The 18,643-nt window shown below is 35.0% G+C and overlaps 2 protein-coding genes across 6 annotated transcripts in view; both read left to right on the forward strand.

Annotated features, from left to right (window-relative positions):
- The window catches only part of LOC106064651 (zinc finger protein 227-like), a 139,227-nt gene that overhangs the window by 14,010 nt on the left and 106,574 nt on the right, over positions 1-18,643 (forward strand). The window contains exon 4 of one of the 5 annotated variants that reach the window (XM_056041385.1): positions 1,547-2,965. The exons of the other annotated variants lie outside the window; for them this stretch is intronic. Coding sequence (XP_055897360.1) covers positions 1,547-2,965 — 1,419 coding nt within the window. Of the gene's footprint in view, positions 1-1,546; positions 2,966-18,643 lie in introns of those variants that run through there. 5 annotated transcript variants of the gene reach the window in all.
- Positions 2,937-17,230, forward strand: LOC106059702 (zinc finger protein 227-like). Its single transcript, XM_056041411.1, has 2 exons — positions 2,937-5,945; positions 11,774-17,230. The coding sequence occupies exon 1, from the start codon at positions 2,937-2,939 to the stop codon at positions 4,224-4,226; it is 1,290 nt and encodes a 429-aa protein (XP_055897386.1). The 3' UTR covers positions 4,227-5,945; positions 11,774-17,230.

Here is an 18,643-nt window from a genome sequence, read left to right on the forward strand (position 1 = left end):
ATTACAGTCTACTAATGTGTAAAAATAGTAATAACTAATCTGATTGGCTGATACAAACACTGGCAAGCCAATCCTTTGGTTGGAAACATCGTGGCCGATATATCGGCCGGCTCGACTCTTTCGCCAAATAGCCTTGGGCCGATATATCGGCAGCGTCATCTTAAGAAGGTTAAAACACAGTTAAAATTTTAAAAAAAAATGAACTTCTTCAAACACATTCATTCTCAATTCAGCATTAACTTTACATAAAATTCTTATCAATTTTATGAAATTATACAATCATCAACTAATATTTATCAGTCACACAGTAGTAAACTATTACAATTTTGCACTGATACAACTTTGTACAGAGACAAATTTATACTGATTCAACTTTATTCTTAAACAACTGAACTTTCTATCTTTAACTTGACTCTAAAAAACACTTGTGGACCTGCAGCAACCAAAGGACTTCAACTTACCAACTTTCCTCTAATTTATACCTTTTTAAATCATATTTTCTATAATCCTAGAAACTTCAAAACCAAATATTTCTCTTATCTATCACCTTCTAGAAACTAACATTCACAACAGATTTTCTGACCTCTTTCTTCACTCACAAGTTAATTTTTACAAACAATTGCTTACTCTTTATGATTTGAAAGTAGGTCTTATTAAACTGACCTTTCATAGATTGCTTGCAAAACTTTATTAAACTTTTTTATGGGTGGGGTTGGGAGAGGAGATTGTATACTATTCTAAGTATACTGTAGTAATGGAAAAAAAGTTTGTTGTTTTTTTTTCTAAATTATCATCAATACTTCTAGCACCAAATTAACTTAACTGTATGTATGAATTTAGAAAAAAAAACAACAACACAAAATAACTAAATGGTATATATGAATTTAGAAACAAAAGAACCCCACGAAAAAAAGTAAAACTGTATATTTAAATAAAAAAGAATAAAATAACTAAACTGTATAGATGAAATTAAAAGAAAAACAAACACAAAATAACTAAACTGTATAGATGAAATTATAAACAAAATCAACACATAATAAATAAAACTGTATGTGTGATTTTAGAAACAAAAAAAAACTAACACAAACTATTTTAATCTACATAAATCTTTTCTGTGTACATACATGTAGTAATAGTTTAAAATAGGGGTCATCCTTCTTGTGATAAGGTACTTCTGAACATGCAAAATAAAATTTCAATATAAAGCACCAAAAAAACAAAATTAAACCCTTGTGGTTTTCCTTTCCTCTTCTTTTCAGTCCCTTCAGTTTACTCATCTGTAATAAAGATTACTACTCTTAAGATTTATCTGACTACACCATAACACAGGATAAATATTAATCTAGGTAATGATTTTGTTTCCATAAACAGATTCTGGCTTATAGTCTGGGATTGCAGTAATCAAAATCAATAATCTCCTTCTAATTCAAAACCATGTTTAAAAAGCTTGTACCCATTCTGTTTATAAGTGGCTTTTCTTTTTGTGTTTTTTTAACTAATATAATTTTAAATCGTGCATATTCCAATTGCATTTTTTTCCCAATAGATAAAAATCCTAAATCAAGAAAAAGAAACGACTTCAACAAATGTATTCCTAAAGGACATGCATGATCATATGGAACCAAGCCTTTCCAATGAAATTGTTTCAGATAAAATCAAGAATTCTATTTGCACTGATAATCATCAGATAAATAAACATTTCACTTGCCAAATGTGTCAAAAAGATTTTTCTAGCTCTAAAATATTACAAAATCATGAGTTGATTCATGCTGGTGAAAAAACATTTAAATGTCAAATATGTCAGAAAGGTTTTTCTTCGTCTAGTTATTTGAAACAACATCAACTGATTCACACTGGTGAACAACCATATAAATGTGACACATGTGGAAAAAAATTGATTAATTTTTCATCTTTGAAACAACACCTACTAGTTCATACTGGCGAAAAAACATTTAAATGTCAAATATGTCAGAGAGGATTTTATTACTCTTATAGATTGAGAAAGCACCAACTAGTTCATACTGGTGAAAAACCATTTAAATGTCAAGTATGTCAGAAAGGTTTTTCTTCGTCTAGACATTTGAAACAACACCAACTGATTCATACTGGTGAACAACCATTTAAATGTCCAATATGTCGGAAAGGATTTTCTTACTCTTTTAAATTGAAACAACACCAACTCACTCATACTGGTGAAAAACCATTTAAATGTCAAATATGTCAGAAAGGATTTTCTACCTCTACTCGATTGAAAGGACACCAACATGTTCATACTGGTGAAAAACCATTTAAATGTCAAATATGTCAGAAAGGATTTTCTTCCTCTACTCGATTGAAAGGACACCAACATTTTCATACTGGTGAAAAACCATTTAAATGTCAAATATGTCAGAAAGGATTTTTTCACTCTAGTAGTTTGAGAAAGCACCAACTATTTCATACTGGTGAAAAAACATTTAAATGTCAAGTATGTCAGAAAGGTTTTTTTTCGTCTAGTTATCTGAAACAACACCAACTGATTCACACTGGTGAACAACCATATAAATGTCCAATATGTCGGAAAGGATTTTCTTACTCTTTTCAATTGAAACAACACCAACTGACTCATACTGGTGAAAAACCGTTTAAATGTCAAATATGTCAGAAAGGATATTCAAACTCTACTCAATTGAAACGACACCAACTGACTCATACTGGTGAAAAACCATTTCAATGTCAAGTATGTCTGAAAGGATTTTCTACCTCTTCTCAATTGAAAGAACACCAACCTGTTCATACTGGTGAAAAACCATTTAAATGTCAAATATGTCAGAAAGGATTTTCTTACTCTAGTAATTTGAGACAGCACCAACTAGTTCATACTGGTAAAAAAACGTTTAAATGTCAAATATGTCAGAAAGGATTTTCTATCTCTACTCATTTGAAAGAACACCAACATGTTCATACTGGTGAAAAAAACATTTAAATGTAAAATATGTCAGAAAGGATTTTCTTACTCTAGTAGTTTGAGAAAGCACCAACTAGTTCATACTGGTGAAAAAACATTTAAATGTCCAATATGTCAGAAAGGTCTTTCTTCGTCTAGTTATTTGAAACAACATCAACTGATTCACACTGGTGAACAACCATATAAATGTGACACATGTGCAAAAAAATTGATTAATTTTTCATCTTTGAAACAACACCTACTAGTTCATACTGGCGAAAAAACATTTAAATGTCAAATATGTCAGAGAGGATTTTATTACTCTTATAGATTGAGAAAGCACCAACTAGTTCATACTGGTGAAAAACCATTTAAATGTCAAGTATGTCAGAAAGGTTTTTCTTCGTCTAGACATTTGAAACAACACCAACTGATTCATACTGGTGAACAACCATTTAAATGTCCAATATGTCGGAAAGGATTTTCTTACTCTTTTAAATTGAAACAACACCAACTCACTCATACTGGTGAAAAACCATTTAAATGTCAAATATGTCAGAAAGGATTTTCTACCTCTACTCGATTGAAAGGACACCAACATGTTCATACTGGTGAAAAACCATTTAAATGTCAAATATGTCAGAAAGGATTTTCTTCCTCTACTCGATTGAAAGGACACCAACATTTTCATACTGGTGAAAAACCATTTAAATGTCAAATATGTCAGAAAGGATTTTCTCACTCTAGTAGTTTGAGAAAGCACCAACTATTTCATACTGGTGAAAAAACATTTAAATGTCAAGTATGTCAGAAAGGTTTTTTTTCGTCTAGTTATCTGAAACAACACCAACTGATTCACACTGGTGAACAACCATATAAATGTCCAATATGTCGGAAAGGATTTTCTTACTCTTTTCAATTGAAACAACACCAACTGACTCATACTGGTGAAAAACCGTTTAAATGTCAAATATGTCAGAAAGGATATTCAAACTCTACTCAATTGAAACGACACCAACTGACTCATACTGGTGAAAAACCATTTCAATGTCAAGTATGTCTGAAAGGATTTTCTACCTCTTCTCAATTGAAAGAACACCAACCTGTTCATACTGGTGAAAAACCATTTAAATGTCAAATATGTCAGAAAGGATTTTCTTACTCTAGTAATTTGAGACAGCACCAACTAGTTCATACTGGTAAAAAAACGTTTAAATGTCAAATATGTCAGAAAGGATTTTCTATCTCTACTCATTTGAAAGAACACCAACATGTTCATACTGGTGAAAAAAACATTTAAATGTAAAATATGTCAGAAAGGATTTTCTTACTCTAGTAGTTTGAGAAAGCACCAACTAGTTCATACTGGTGAAAAAACATTTAAATGTCCAATATGTCAGAAAGGTCTTTCTTCATCTTATCTTTTGAAACAGCACCAACTAGTTCATACTGGTGAAAAACCATATAAATGTGACACATGTGGAAAAAAATTATAGAAACCTTCATCTTTGAAACAACACCGACTGATTCATACTGGTGAAAAACTATTTAAATGTCAAATATGTCATAAAGGATTTTCTTTGTCATATCATTTGAAACAACACCATCTTGTTCATACTGGTGAAAAATCATCTTAATCAGTGGTTCCCAAACTTTTTTGTCTTGTAGACCCCCCTGCCTTTTTTTTCTGGTTGTTAGTAGACCCATTGGTTAACTTACAATTATTTTCAAATTCATCATTTTTTTAAAAAGTAATTTCTAACTGTAGTGAGCTGAGAAGTGAAAAAGTAATTTAAAGCTGCATATTAAGTTATAGAGATCTATCTTTTTTATTGACGAAATTCAAATTTAAACCAATTTAAATAACAAATAATTAATTAATTAATATGCTGGAATCACCTAACACACTGGAAATGTTGATTGTTCTTCGCAGGTTTATCATCCATTGCAAATGATTCTAATAGGAATTTGTTGTTCTATGAAGTAGTCCTTCAAACTTTAAATATTTATTAATTTGCCAAATGTGTATCATTGTTAAAGCTTATGCAAAGAGCTGTTTCTTCTATATTTGTTGATGTTTCATGTGTGGCTCAAATATTGAGTCCGAAGAACTGTTTTCATTAACGGCAAATCATTAGCGGCAGAAGGGGCGAATATGAGTTCTAAACCAGGAAGCTTGCTATCCACTTAGCAAAATGAAAACTGAATTCAAAACTCTGCTGCATTGCAACTATCCCCAAACATGGTAATGGTTTTGTGTGTTACCCCTGAGGAAAAATAAGGAGTTAGCAACCCATAGGCAGATTGTAGCAGACAGCGCTACACCCTGTCAGAGCCTCTGACGCAGCTTATTTTAAACTGTATCTATTTTGTTTTCAAAAACAATAAATAAGAAGCTCTTTATTTTACGACACATGCCACCAATGTGCCCCTGAACCGTATTGTTGCTCAAAGAAATTCTTTCAATAATATTAAATGTAGGTCTGTGTAAAACAGTTTTTAAAACAACAATAGCTTGTAAAATCTAAAGTTTTAGGTATCAGAGATATTGTAAGACTCTTACAAACAATCATCTTGTCTATATGATGTCGAAGAGAGATTTTTTGGGTCTGTTCTCTTTCATTGAGTATTTGAACGTTTTTCAAATGTTATCTATTTTGTCATGGTGGCATTGTCTCAGATGGTCTGCCAACGTAACTTGTTTTATATCGTCATAAATAGGCGCTTAGGCAACCGATAGTTTGACAAGGAAGGAGTGAAGCCTTATTTTAAATAATCAACGCTGCGTACAGTCTACCTTCATTTTGTTAAACATTAGTTACATGCAGACGATATTAATCTAAATAAGTATTGGAATTAAATACTATAATTTTTCGTTTGAATAGCGTCACAGTCTCGCTTGACATTGCCTGTTATATGCTTACCTTTGGTCAAGAAGAGGAAAGGCACGTGAATCATCTGAGATAGAAAGAGGAAGTAAGAATGACTAAATGGACTTTTAGTCACTTGTAGCTTTTAGGTATGTTGAAAGAGTCACTCATGGGATCTGAGTCGGTACACATATTTCTAGTAGTTGTTGTTTTTTAGCGGCCATCGAAAGGGGAAAAGACGCTATTAGTTTTGTGCAAAATGTCTGTCCGTCCGTCCCGTTTAGATCTCGTAAACTAGAAGAGATATTGAAAATCCGACATTCGAATAAGGATTCGAATAAGAGATTAAGCCTATTCAAAACAATTTGATCAATTATAACACATAAATAAATTATAATTATCAGTTAGGCCAGGGGAGGCGCGGTGGCTGAGCGGTAAAGCGCTTGGCTTCCGAACCAGGGGTCCCGGGTTCGAATCCTGGTGAAGACTGGGATTTTCAACTTTGAAATCTTTGGGCGCCTCTCAGTCCACTCAGCTTTAATGGGTACCTGACATTAGTTGGGGAAAAGTAAAGGCGGTTGGTCGTTGTGCTGGCTACATGACACCCTCGTTAACCGTAGGCCACAAAAACAGATGAACTTTACATCATCTGCCCTATAGACCACAAGGTCTAAAAGGGGAACTAGTTAGGCCAGGTTCACATCTAACTTTACATTCACTTTCACCTATCCTTTGGTCTGCAGGATCGTTGGGGCACTACACAAGATCTGTTAACCTTCTTTCTCCATTCTTATCTCTCATTTTTCTTTGATATAATTTCATTTGGATGTTCTTTCTGAAAATATTGAAGCCTGCTTGGGTGGACCACTTCGGGGGCCGATTTTGAGTTTGTGTTTCCACACAAACTGTCTTTTGTAACCTTGTTTTTTTTTTATTTAGAGATGGAAGTTTATTGATATGTGTACCCGATGTGAGGCGGACTTTATTTGTACTCTAGAGGACTTAGTGTAGTTGATATCTGATACCGCTGTTATGCGAATATAATTATATTTCAAATTGAATTATCTTTGTGTAACAACTATAAAGTTGCAGCATTATTGAATAAATCTCAAAATTGTCTACTAAAGTTGGACTCTGGTCATTGCATACTATTCATGTTTGTTACTTGTTGAGTGGACACATGAACCCAGCATTCTAAGGCATACGCGACACATTGATAGTAATGCCCGATTCTACACCTGAGTGACCAGCAACACACATATACGTTACAATAGCAAGATAAATATTTAAAGGATTAACTAAGATACAAATAGGCCCTAATAGTATTGTCTGAAAGAATGGGAAGTAAAAAGTATAGTCGGGACCTGCTGAAATGAAACCTATTATCGTAGACCCCCTGGAAGTCTTTATAGACAACCAGGGGTCTGTATAGACCATTTTGGGAATCACTGGTTTAAATGTTAAATATGTCAGAAAGTATTTTCTATTCTAGTAATTTGAACCAACACCAACTGATTCATAAAATATGTCAGAAAGTATTTTCTACTCTAGTAATTTGAACCAACACCAACTGATTCATAAAATATGTCAGAAAGTATTTTCTATTCTAGTAATTTGAACCAACACCAACTGATTCATAAAATATGTCAGAAAGTATTTTCTATTCTAGTAATTTGAACTAACACCAACTGATTCATAAAATATGTCAGAAAGTATTTTCTATTCTAGTAATTTGAACCAACACCAACTGATTCATAAAATATGTCAGAAAGTATTTTCTATTCTAGTAATTTGAACCAACACCAACTGATTCATAAAATATGTCAGAAAGTATTTTCTATTCTAGTAATTTGAACCAACACCAACTGATTCATAAAATATGTCAGAAAGTATTTTCTATTCTAGTAATTTGAACCAACACCAACTGATTCATAAAATATGTCAGAAAGTATTTTCTATTCTAGTAATTTGAACCAACACCAACTGATTCATAAAATATGTCAGAAAGTATTTTCTATTCTAGTAATTTGAACCAACACCAACTGATTCATAAAATATGTCAGAAAGTATTTTCTATTCTAGTAATTTGAACCAACACCAACTGATTCATAAAATATGTCAGAAAGTATTTTCTATTCTAGTAATTTGAACCAACACCAACTGATTCATAAAATATGTCAGAAAGTATTTTCTATTCTAGTAATTTGAACCAACACCAACTGATTCATAAAATATGTCAGAAAGGTTTTTATTCGACTAGTTATTTGAAACAACACGAAGTTAAGTTAAAAAAAAAAGTAAAGTACAGTTTTCTTTCATACCTTGTGGCCTGTAGGACAGATCATGTAAAGGTCATCTGGTTCTGTTGCCTACTGTATAAGGATGTTATGAGGCCAGCACAGCGACCAACCGCCTTTATACTTTTCCCCAACTAACGACGGGTGCCCATTACAGTTGGTGGACTCAGATATCCCGAAATTAAAAATACCTGTCTTCACCAGGATTCGAACCAGGGACCCCGTTTCAGAAGGCAATCACTTTATCGCTCAGCCACCATTTTTTCCTATTTCAAACAGCACCAGTTGATTTATTATGATGAAAGACCATGTAGGCGCTAAATGACACATATGTGGAAAAGGAATTTCTGTCACTTCACGTTTGAAACACCACCACCTCGTTCATTATTTGTATGGAATAAAGGGATAAAGGAGTCTTCTTATTGATGTGGAAAAAAACAAAACACCAACACTTTTTTCATAACTTTGAGAGACCATTTAAATATCAAAGAAAAATATTTTCACATCAGTTACCTACTAGTAGGCGCATCTTGCGCAAAAATTATAGGCCTGGAATAGGCTATTTTTATTAGATCTACCACGAGAAAGTATCACTTCGCGTACGAAGATATAAATGTTTACCAGATTTTAGTGATTTAAATAGAGTAGAGTTCCTTTCTGTGTGTCATTTTTAATGAAGTCTTTAAACTGATTGATTAATATTATCAGTGTAAATTTGCTACATACAGATAATGAAATTGATGACAAATATACGTGAATGATGTTTCTATGGTACAATTTGGTAGCCTGAGGAATTACAGTGTATATCTTATATTTTTATGTAGACTTATTTTTTAGACACTGAATATGTCAAAAATTAAGAGAGTTCAGATTTTGAGTTTATCTAATCAGTATATAGAGTTTAAAAATTCAATAAGAAATAATAAAATAGCATTGAGCTGCTTGGCTAAGTAGATCACTTTGTGTAGTGTTATGACATGATTAGGAATTAGTTATTTGTTTCGGGAATAAGGGGAAAGTTTTAATTAGCGACAAGTGACGTGACAGATCTTTAAAAAATAAGAACGCTCTAAGCGACGCAAAAAGGAAGACGCTTCGTGTAGAGTGGAAGACTTCAGTACAATAGAATAGATACAGATTTACGGACATAGCTGACAGCAGACGATTCCCTTCTTGAGTATTAAATATCTTTATAGAACAACATATCAGCGTCGACTACATATTTGATTGTTTCGGCCTTTCGCCGGTGTTACTGAATTAGTTTAGTTCAGCGTTACTTCCTTAAGAGAAACAGAACGCTTAGAGAAGGAGAGGATAAGAGAAACAGAACGCTTAGAGAAGGAGAGGATAAGAGAATCAGACCGCAGAGAGCGGGAACTAGTCAGAGAAGCTGAAAGAGTCAGAGAAAAGGAAAAGAAGAAGCAGATCGCATAGAGCGGGAGAATGTTAGAGAGGCGGAACGTGTAGAGAGGGAGAAGAAAGAAGAGGCGGACAGAAAAGTGAGAATTCAAGTTGAACAGATGAGGATAGAGGCTGGTGTAAGTGTGCCCACCGAAGGGAACAGCAACAATAGTGCCAAAATAGAAAGCCAAAGTAGCGCCGCATGGATGAAAAAGAAAATACAGCCTTTTGCGGAAGACAAAGATGACATCGGCGACTATCTGAAACGATTTGAAATTAAACTAGCAAAGTTTAATGTCCAGGAGAAGGAGTGGTCCGAAATCTTGTTGGACTTCGTACATGGGAAAGCCCTCACGATTTGCCAAAACCATGACCACTCGATGCAAAACAGCTATCAGGTGCTAAAGAAGGAACTGCTAAACGCATACGGGCACAACGCGGCAACATTCCGAAAAAAGTATTACGAAAACAATCCATCCAGCCAAGTTGATCCGCAGACAACCATCAACTCAGAAAAGGACTTCTTCACTAAATGGCTCGGATTCGAGAATGTAGAGAATACCTTCGAGGGGTTGAAGAATTTCATTCTGATTGACAATTTCATCAATAAGTGCGACCCTCAGCTACAGTCCTTTGTAAAAGAAAGAAACCCTAAGGTAATTGAAGACTTGGTAGAAATCATTAGGATCTTTAAGAATGCTTACCCAAACAACCCACTTTCAGTTAGCGACCACAAAAAAGTTATTGACCTTGTAAATTATGTAAAGGGAAATGATGGTAATGATAGGGAGTATGGTAGGAGAAATGATAGGTCCAGGGAACGTGGGAACAATGGTCGGGATAGTTATGATGGCATAAAGGATAGATCCTGGGAAAATGAAAACAATGACAGGGAAAGTTATGATAGGAGAATAGATAGACCTAAAGCGGGTGATAGAAACCTTAGGGATGTTACATGTTTTAACTGTCAGGAAAAGGGACACATGGCATACCAGTGTAAGAAACATAGAGGGAATGGAGCTGGCAATAGAAATGCACAGGGTAATAGTGGCACTAGTGATAGGAGAGGTAATCAAGAAAACCGTAGACAAGAGAGGGATAATCGGCCACCGGATAGGGTTAATTTTGTAAGGAGCATCCAAGACAGGGATCGTGATAGTGGACATAGTGAACCAGATGAAGAAATTAATTACGTTGATTGTGGGGAAGATAGATTCAAATTATATCCAGGCATGATAAATAATAAACAGGTAAATGTGATCCGGGACACAGCTAGCAGTACACTCGCGGTTCGAGGGGGATTAGTGAAATCTAAGGATTATTTAGGATATACCAAATCAGTCAGATTAGCAGACGGCGCAGTTAAGAGGTTCGAAGCGTGCAAAGTGTTCCTTCGATCGCCATTATACACAGGGTATTGCGAAGGGGTAGCCATGCCGAGGTTATCTAGAGATGTTTTACTTGGAAATGTAGCAGGTGTCAGAGCCGCTTCTGACAAACAGGTTAGAAGTTGGAAAAGCAGGTATGGCAACAAGAAGCGAAACAAACCTAGAAAGGACATAATTTGTTTTAACTGCCATAAACATGGGCACATCGCTAAAGACTGTTGGAGTAGGGCAGAACAGTCTAAACAGAAGATTGCGAGTTCGGATAGGAGGCACAGGTCTGTATCCGACAGTGATGATAGAAGAGATGACTATGGTAGCGGGGATCGCAAGTCATACAGAGGTAGAAGGCCACAAGCGGGCTATAGTGGTGTAAGAGGAGATGTTAACTCCAGTTGGAGAGAACAAATGTATGAGTCGTGTAGATAGCCTGTGAAACATAGCACTATGAGACCGTAGTGTGTAAATAAGTTGGATTTTATTTAAATTGTTTATTCTTAATTAATTGACCTAACTAGTAGTCATAACTAGACGGATATTAGGTTGTGTTAAGGTATCTTTGAATAGGATATTTATGTTATAATGTATATGCGATTGCGTTATTATTAGATTGGCTCATGTTGGTTATTTATTTCGGGTAGTATGTATGAATTGTATGTATGTTTGTATGAATAGAAAGGGCATTTATAAGGCGACGATGTAGTTACATCACGAAAAAGTAAGTTTTATAATTTATTCTTTGTATTTGATCATGATCATACATCAGTAAAGAGTTAGGTCGTGTGGGGACAAGTAAGTGGAGAGAGAAAATTAAATACACTTGTAAATGCCCGAAAGAACGTTAGGTGTATAGTGGGAGAACGAGTATTGATAAATGTCAATTTGTCATATTAGGTAAATTGTCTGTCCTGACGTTTGAGGGAAAGCGGTGTAACCTCTGGAACGTGATGTGATGAAGTATAGATAGACACACCTATAGTGTCAGCGCAAACGAACTATGTCTGCGGTCACCTATGGCACATCACATTGGACAGTATCAGTTAGTGACACTTGAGGGAAATATATGTTCAGAGGAACTTGATTGTGGACACAGAAAGAGAAGTTGAAATCGCAATCAAGACTCAAGTTGTGTTGTCTTTTATGTTTCCCTACATTTTGGCCCTTGCACATTGTAAGACTAAGACAGTAGATTAAAAAATTGACAGGCAATTTTTTTTAGCGGGAGGGGGAGGAGTTGTTATGACATGATTAGGAATTAGTTATTTGTTTCGGGAATAAGGGGAAAGTTTTAATTAGCGACAAGTGACATGACAGATCTTTAAAAAATAAGAACGCTCTAAGCGACGCAAAAAGGAAGACGCTTCGTGTAGAGTGGAAGACTTCAGTACAATAGAATAGATACAGATTTACGGACATAGCTGACATCGGACGATTCCCTTCTTGAGTATTAAATATCTTTATAGAACAAAATATCAGCGTCGACTACATATTTGATTGTTTCGGCCTTTCGCCGGTGTTACTGAATTAGTTTAGTTCAGCGTTACTTCCAGTCAGATCTACACTAGACAGATTGCCAAGAATCAACACCGTGCGGAAGCCTTAACAGTAGAAATCTAAGTAAATCTATGGATTGTATGTCTTTTTTTTTCTACTATTGGCTAGCTATACACTTACAGAAGTCTCTATAAATAATTATATGTGAGAAATATCTAAAATATAATATGTAACTTGTTCTTATTGCTATACTGGTGTCATATTTTTAGCTCATTAAAGTTTAACTTTTTTTTATAGTTTTAGTAAACCATTGTATATTATTTTATATGTACAGCGATATATTGTAATAAAATATTAGTTATAATAATTTATTTTTGTGGCTCTATAAATTCTCCACATTTTGACATATATTGCATGCATGTTGTCAGGGTTCACTTTAGGCTTGGCTGGACTTGGTTCCTGTGGCTCGATAGAGCTTAATAATTGTTATACAATTAGGAACAATTACTACTAAATATATTTAACTGCAACTCCAGAATAACACTAAATCCATGGAATAATAATGATACTTAGAAATCAAAAGAGCACAAATAATGAGAGAAGAAATAAAAAAGGGATATAACTCTTTCATACTTAAATAGTACAAAGAAAAAACACACTCACTCTCACCATACCTGCCCCTGACATATGTATCATTTATATTTCTTTTGTTACTAACTTTAAAAATGTAAATTTTTTGTGTGTGTTTTTACCTCCCTTTTTGATAAAATGCAACATTCGGCGCAGATAAATAAAATGAAAACATTTATTGACACGTTTGAAAACAATTGAGCGTGTTCTCTATCTGCACATGAATGATTTTACTAAGGTTTCATCTCCAGGAGTCTTATAGTTTCGCTTGAAATGTCCTTTAGGTTTGGAAGGCCAAAAAAGAAACTGAGAAAAACGTGTAACTCTCTTAATATTTGAGCTCTAGGGCTGAACTCTTGTGAGCTGAAGGCTCCTAGGTACAGTGCGCGTAGTATGTCATCTCTGGCGTCCCACTTTGTGTTTGCTATTTTTCTGAGTAGCACTAACTTTTTCTTTCAACGTCTGGAGGTGGTGGTGCATTTACAATTTTCTATCTAGGGTGACACCTCGATAATTGGGCGTATTTTCACGTTGGAGTCGCAGCCCACCGAGTTGGAGCTCGAATGGGACTTTAATAATGTCGATTCCTGGGCTGAACAGGGAATAGGTCGTCTGGGAAACTTTGATCTGAATCTTTCATTTTGCGTAAGGTAGAGGGATGGTATGGAGGTCTGCTCGTAGTGCTGCCTGCAGTTGGTCAGTTTTCTTCCCGATTGACCAGAGGATAATGTCATCAGTATTAACCAGATTTTTTGACTGCGAGAAGAAAGAAGACACCTGTATACTTATATTTATTTAATTTATCTATTATTATTTAAGGAGCCCCCCCCCCCCCCCCAAAAAAAAAAAAAAACTACTTCTCAATTACACTTGTTTTGTTTAACGTGTTGTTGGGGGGGGGGGGGTCCACCTACCGCACACCCTCTCTTTTCATAGAACCACTAGTGCCCATGTATTATATTCTGTAACTAAGCCCCCAACCATTTCTTCTCTCCTGCCGTACGTCGCGTACGGTACAGGTGGCGATAATCTCCCTTTCTTCTTAGTACCTTTGAACACGTGCCGACACAGACGATCATTGTCTTCGTGGCAGAACTAGGTGTGATGTAACTTCCTGTTTGGAGCTTCGCCGGCACCGTTGCTCTATTATGTTAGCTACTGTTTGAATCACTGGCGTGTTCATGGGCGTAGTCAGGATTTTTTTTTTGGTGGGTCCCCCCCCCCACACTGACTTTCATTGTCCTTCCCTGCATTTTCAAATAAGCCACGCCATTCAGCTCACTATTTTCTTCGCTGCAATTTTTATGGCCAATGAATTCTTTTCTAAGAAAGCATGCTCGCTGCAAGAGCTTATTGTTATGGAGATGGTTGCCGAGAACTAAAAATAGGCTTAGCTAGTTTATGCTATGTGACACTTAGGAGGGTTTTATAGTAAAAAAAAACATGGAGAGGGCTTTAACCTTAAAACTCACTGAAGGGAGATTTTATGCAAAAGCCCTTTTGGCTGCGATTGGCAAATGATGGTTTAATATTAATTGGATAATTAAATATTAAAGCATATTTGAACCCATGTGTATATTATGTTGTACCACACTCTATAATCTCAATTATTATCATTAGTAAATATAAAATGAAAAAGGGTTTTACCTCGTGAAAGTGGCAATACATACAATCGTCCTCCGCCCATTGGACAAAATAATACTTTTTTCTTTTGCATTTTATTTAAGAAATTATAAAATTTAAAATTCAGTTACTAATATAATTTCTATATGCTAGAAATTAAATGCTTATATCAAGTCGCCCCACGCCATTTTCTTTAATGCCAATTGCACTCATTAGTAGAAATTATAAAAAGGATTAGCCTAATCGTCTGTTTTGGGCGTTCTGCTTATTACAGAGTTCACAAGAAAATGTTGGAAATAGAGAAAGTTACGATATCGTGACAGAAACCAGAAATAAAGTAATAAAGTAATAAAGGCTTGTGAGGAAGCGAGCAAAAATGTGCTTGATAAAAATGAACTAACACAGTCTATGGTGAATGAACACAGGAAATTGACCAAACTAGAAGTAGATCAAGATGTTTTGGTATTACTAAAGGATAAGGAGAATTTACTATTCACAAAATGGTTGGGTCCTTATAAGGTAGCAAGGAAAATAAGTGATGTGGGATATGAAATTAATATTGATTCATGGCTGAAAATATTTCATGTGGATATGCTAAAAGAATTTAGGCTGCAACAAAAAAAGTGAAAAAAGCAGTAAAGAAGACCCATTGGTCCGGGAAGGGGGGGGGGTCGAAATTTATTGACTGATTTTTTGCTTTCATTTTGTTTATTTTAGGTGAGATTTTAATATTTAACCATCACTTTACCTAGCGTAACCAATGGGGTTTTGTGGTTAAATCCCACTCTTCTATAAGACAAAACAAAAAAATGCGAACGACAATCCCCAAATTCCAAGAGCATAGGTAAGAAGATTTTGATTTTAAAACACCCTCGGAAATTTACGAGGTCAATATAAAGTAAACCAAACATCATTCGCCAGATTCTATAAGCTTAGCCAAGAGAGGGGGTTTGCGTTTAAAACCCTCCTCCAGCGTGGTTAGCAGCTACAAAACTCCTCTTTAATGTTAAAGAAGCAAATTGCACACTCAATATTTTTTTAGCCTTACCAATGGGGGTTTTTCTAATTTGAACCCCCTCCTCCAGAGGGTTTTAAATAAAAAAAACCTCCAGATGGTTTTGAATTTACCCCCCCCCCTCTCCAGCAGGTTTTTGACGTTAAAAAAATACCTCTTAAATATTAAAAAAAAAAGCAAATTACATACTCAAAATTCTATGAGAGCAGTCAGGTAGTTTTAAGTTTAAACCCCTTTCAGGAGGGTTTAAAATTAAAAATACCTCTTCAATATAAAAAAAAAGCAAATTATACATTCCAAATTCTTTGAGCGTAGCCAAGCCGGGGGGGGGGGTAACCCCCTCCTCCAGAGGGCTTTTTTTAAAGTTTAAAACCCCTCCAGATGGTTTTGAGTTTAAAAATCTCGCTACATAGAGTTTGAGTCTGAAAGCCTCCCTCTTTAATAAGAAATCAGACTACAGTCACCACCTTCTATGAGCGTAGCTAAGGGGGTTTTAAATTTGTAAAAAAAAAAAACAAAAAAAAACTCAAGATATTTTTTTTTAGTTTAAAACCCCGCAACAGATTATTTTGACGATAAAACTTCCCTTTTCGATATAAAATCTAAAGCAAACTACGGTCACCCAATTCCAAGAGCGAAGCTAAGACAAGTTACACATTTCTACCAGTAGCTGGGCTCCATTAATAAAGTGCAGTGAATAGTAGTCTGCAAAAATTGAAAAAAAAAAACTAAATGTGACTCAACAAAGATGGCTAAGACGGATTTTAAGAGTCAATTATTGAGATCGAGTCTCAATCGAGGAAATCCTATGCCAAACTGGGAGTCACCCCTAAGTAAGGTGACAGAGAGTGGCATGAGGTTTGCGGGAAATTTTTCCGACAAAATGAATTATGCATAATAAGAGATGCGATGACATGGAGGCCATTACGAGGAAATCGCAAACAGGGACATTCTAGTACAACTTGGCGCCACATTTTCATAGAGGTCCTCACAGCAATTGGGAAGAGGCTTCTGACTTTGCCAGTGACATATTTTTTTCCAAGCAGATTACCGCCCAATGCGCCGAATGGCGCGGGATGATCTAAGTAAGTAAGAATAGCAGATAAGATTTTTGAAATTAAACTTTTTAATATCAGGATAATGCACTGTAGATCAGTGGCGTCACTAGGGTGTGTGTCACCCGGTGTGGTCATCTCAGGGTGTCATCCCCCCCCCCCATTCAAAAAATCCTTTTTTTTTCATTGGTTTGTTGAGATATAATAAATATAGTTTATAATTACCAATGATGTTTGATTGTTCAACAAATATAATATAAAGTGTCCATCAAATTTTATTTTAAAATTCAGCTGATTATTACAATGTATCTACAGTTCACTGGGTTTACCTAGTCAAGTGAAATTGCAAGCATCCTTAATCTTTGGAATTGAAGACATTTACATTAATCTATAGTTCAATTTTGCAACAATGCAACTATAAGTAAATTACGCTGTTTTTGTTTTTTTCTGGATTTCAAACTTGAAAACGTATCATTGAGTTGAAGTTAATGTCTGTAACGATCTCATTTATCAATAAAAATTCCGCTTTGTGAAGTGTCGTTTGTTCTTTTGTCTCAAAAAGTTTTTAATTTTAATTTTTAAAATCCTTTTCCACACGATACACCATAGATAAACAGATGGTAAGAAATGGTTGAAGGCCTTGTTAAATGATATAGAGATATTTTTAACTCTTTCTCTCCTAACTGACGATACCAACGTTGATTCCATCAGAACGTGTTAAATAATAACGGAGAGAAAGAGTTAATATGAATCAGGCAATGTCAACTTTTATTTTCTTCGAGAATAACGTACATGTTTTGTTGCCCTTGGAACCGGTCTCAGTCAAGGTATTTCTGTTTGAATGTCGCCTTTTGAAAAATCATCATATACGCCAATATTTTGAAACTGACATCTACAATACTTTGTTGGTTGTTGAACTTAATACATTTTCGGTTGGATTGCTCCCTATTTATCTGCTATATCAATGACTGTTTCCAGTAAGAGTTGAAGCTCGGAGTTGAAGAAACGATCAATGCACATAAGACTTAACCTCTTTTTCTCTTCTTAAATAGTGAGTCCGAAATCTTTGGATTGCTTGCCTGACATTTTCTTCTTGTTTTTTTTTTTCTTCTAAATCACAGTGCTTTTTTTTTTTTTGTAATGAGCCTTTTTTTTTTATAACAGTTTGCGCTAAAATGTTATTCCTTTGTTAAAGAAAACGTTTAATTAGTCAGTACATTGCCAATAGTTTAAAGATAGGCCTCAACTCTTGTATATCCTTCGCCTTCTTGTACATATCCCCCCCCCCAAAAAAAAGGAAAGATAAAGCAAATTAAGATAGGTAAAATAAAAGATCTTAAGCTTCGCCTCTAGCGGCAATAATTTCAGAACGAAAAAAGTATTTCAATTCTATCAAAAAATGCTAGTGAACTTTTAAAAATGAATGTTGACCACATAGATTGAGGGCATTTTTTATCATCTGTTGGTTCTCAATAAATATCCTGTACTCCTCCATGGTTCCAGACAATGAAGTTGCATTTTCATATTTTTCAGCTTTACGTATAAATTCAAGCTCAACCTTTTCTAGACATTTTAAGATATTAAGTTGATCTCATCAGCTTTTTTGGTCTCCCTTAAAATTTTATGGCTTCTGAATCTGATCAGCGTTTGCTATGTCAGGTGTCATGTCAAACAAAATCAAAGGTGCTTACAGTCTTTGTGACTTAAATATCTTTTATGTTGATTGCTAAAACGGATGGCTGCCTGGTCGTGCGGTTTGCGCGCTGGACTGTCGTTCGGATTTATCGACGGTCGAGGGTTCAAACCCTGCCCGCTCCCATCCCCCGTCGTCCTGCGGGAGGTTTGGACTAGGAAGTAAACTATCTTCCACTCTGAAGGAACATCTGAATTAAGTAAAACAACAAACAAACATTTATAAACTTTTTAACATTACAGATGTACTTTCAG

This window comes from Biomphalaria glabrata, chromosome 9 (genome assembly GCF_947242115.1).
Source record: "Biomphalaria glabrata chromosome 9, xgBioGlab47.1, whole genome shotgun sequence".
NCBI lineage: Eukaryota > Metazoa > Mollusca > Gastropoda > Planorbidae > Biomphalaria > Biomphalaria glabrata.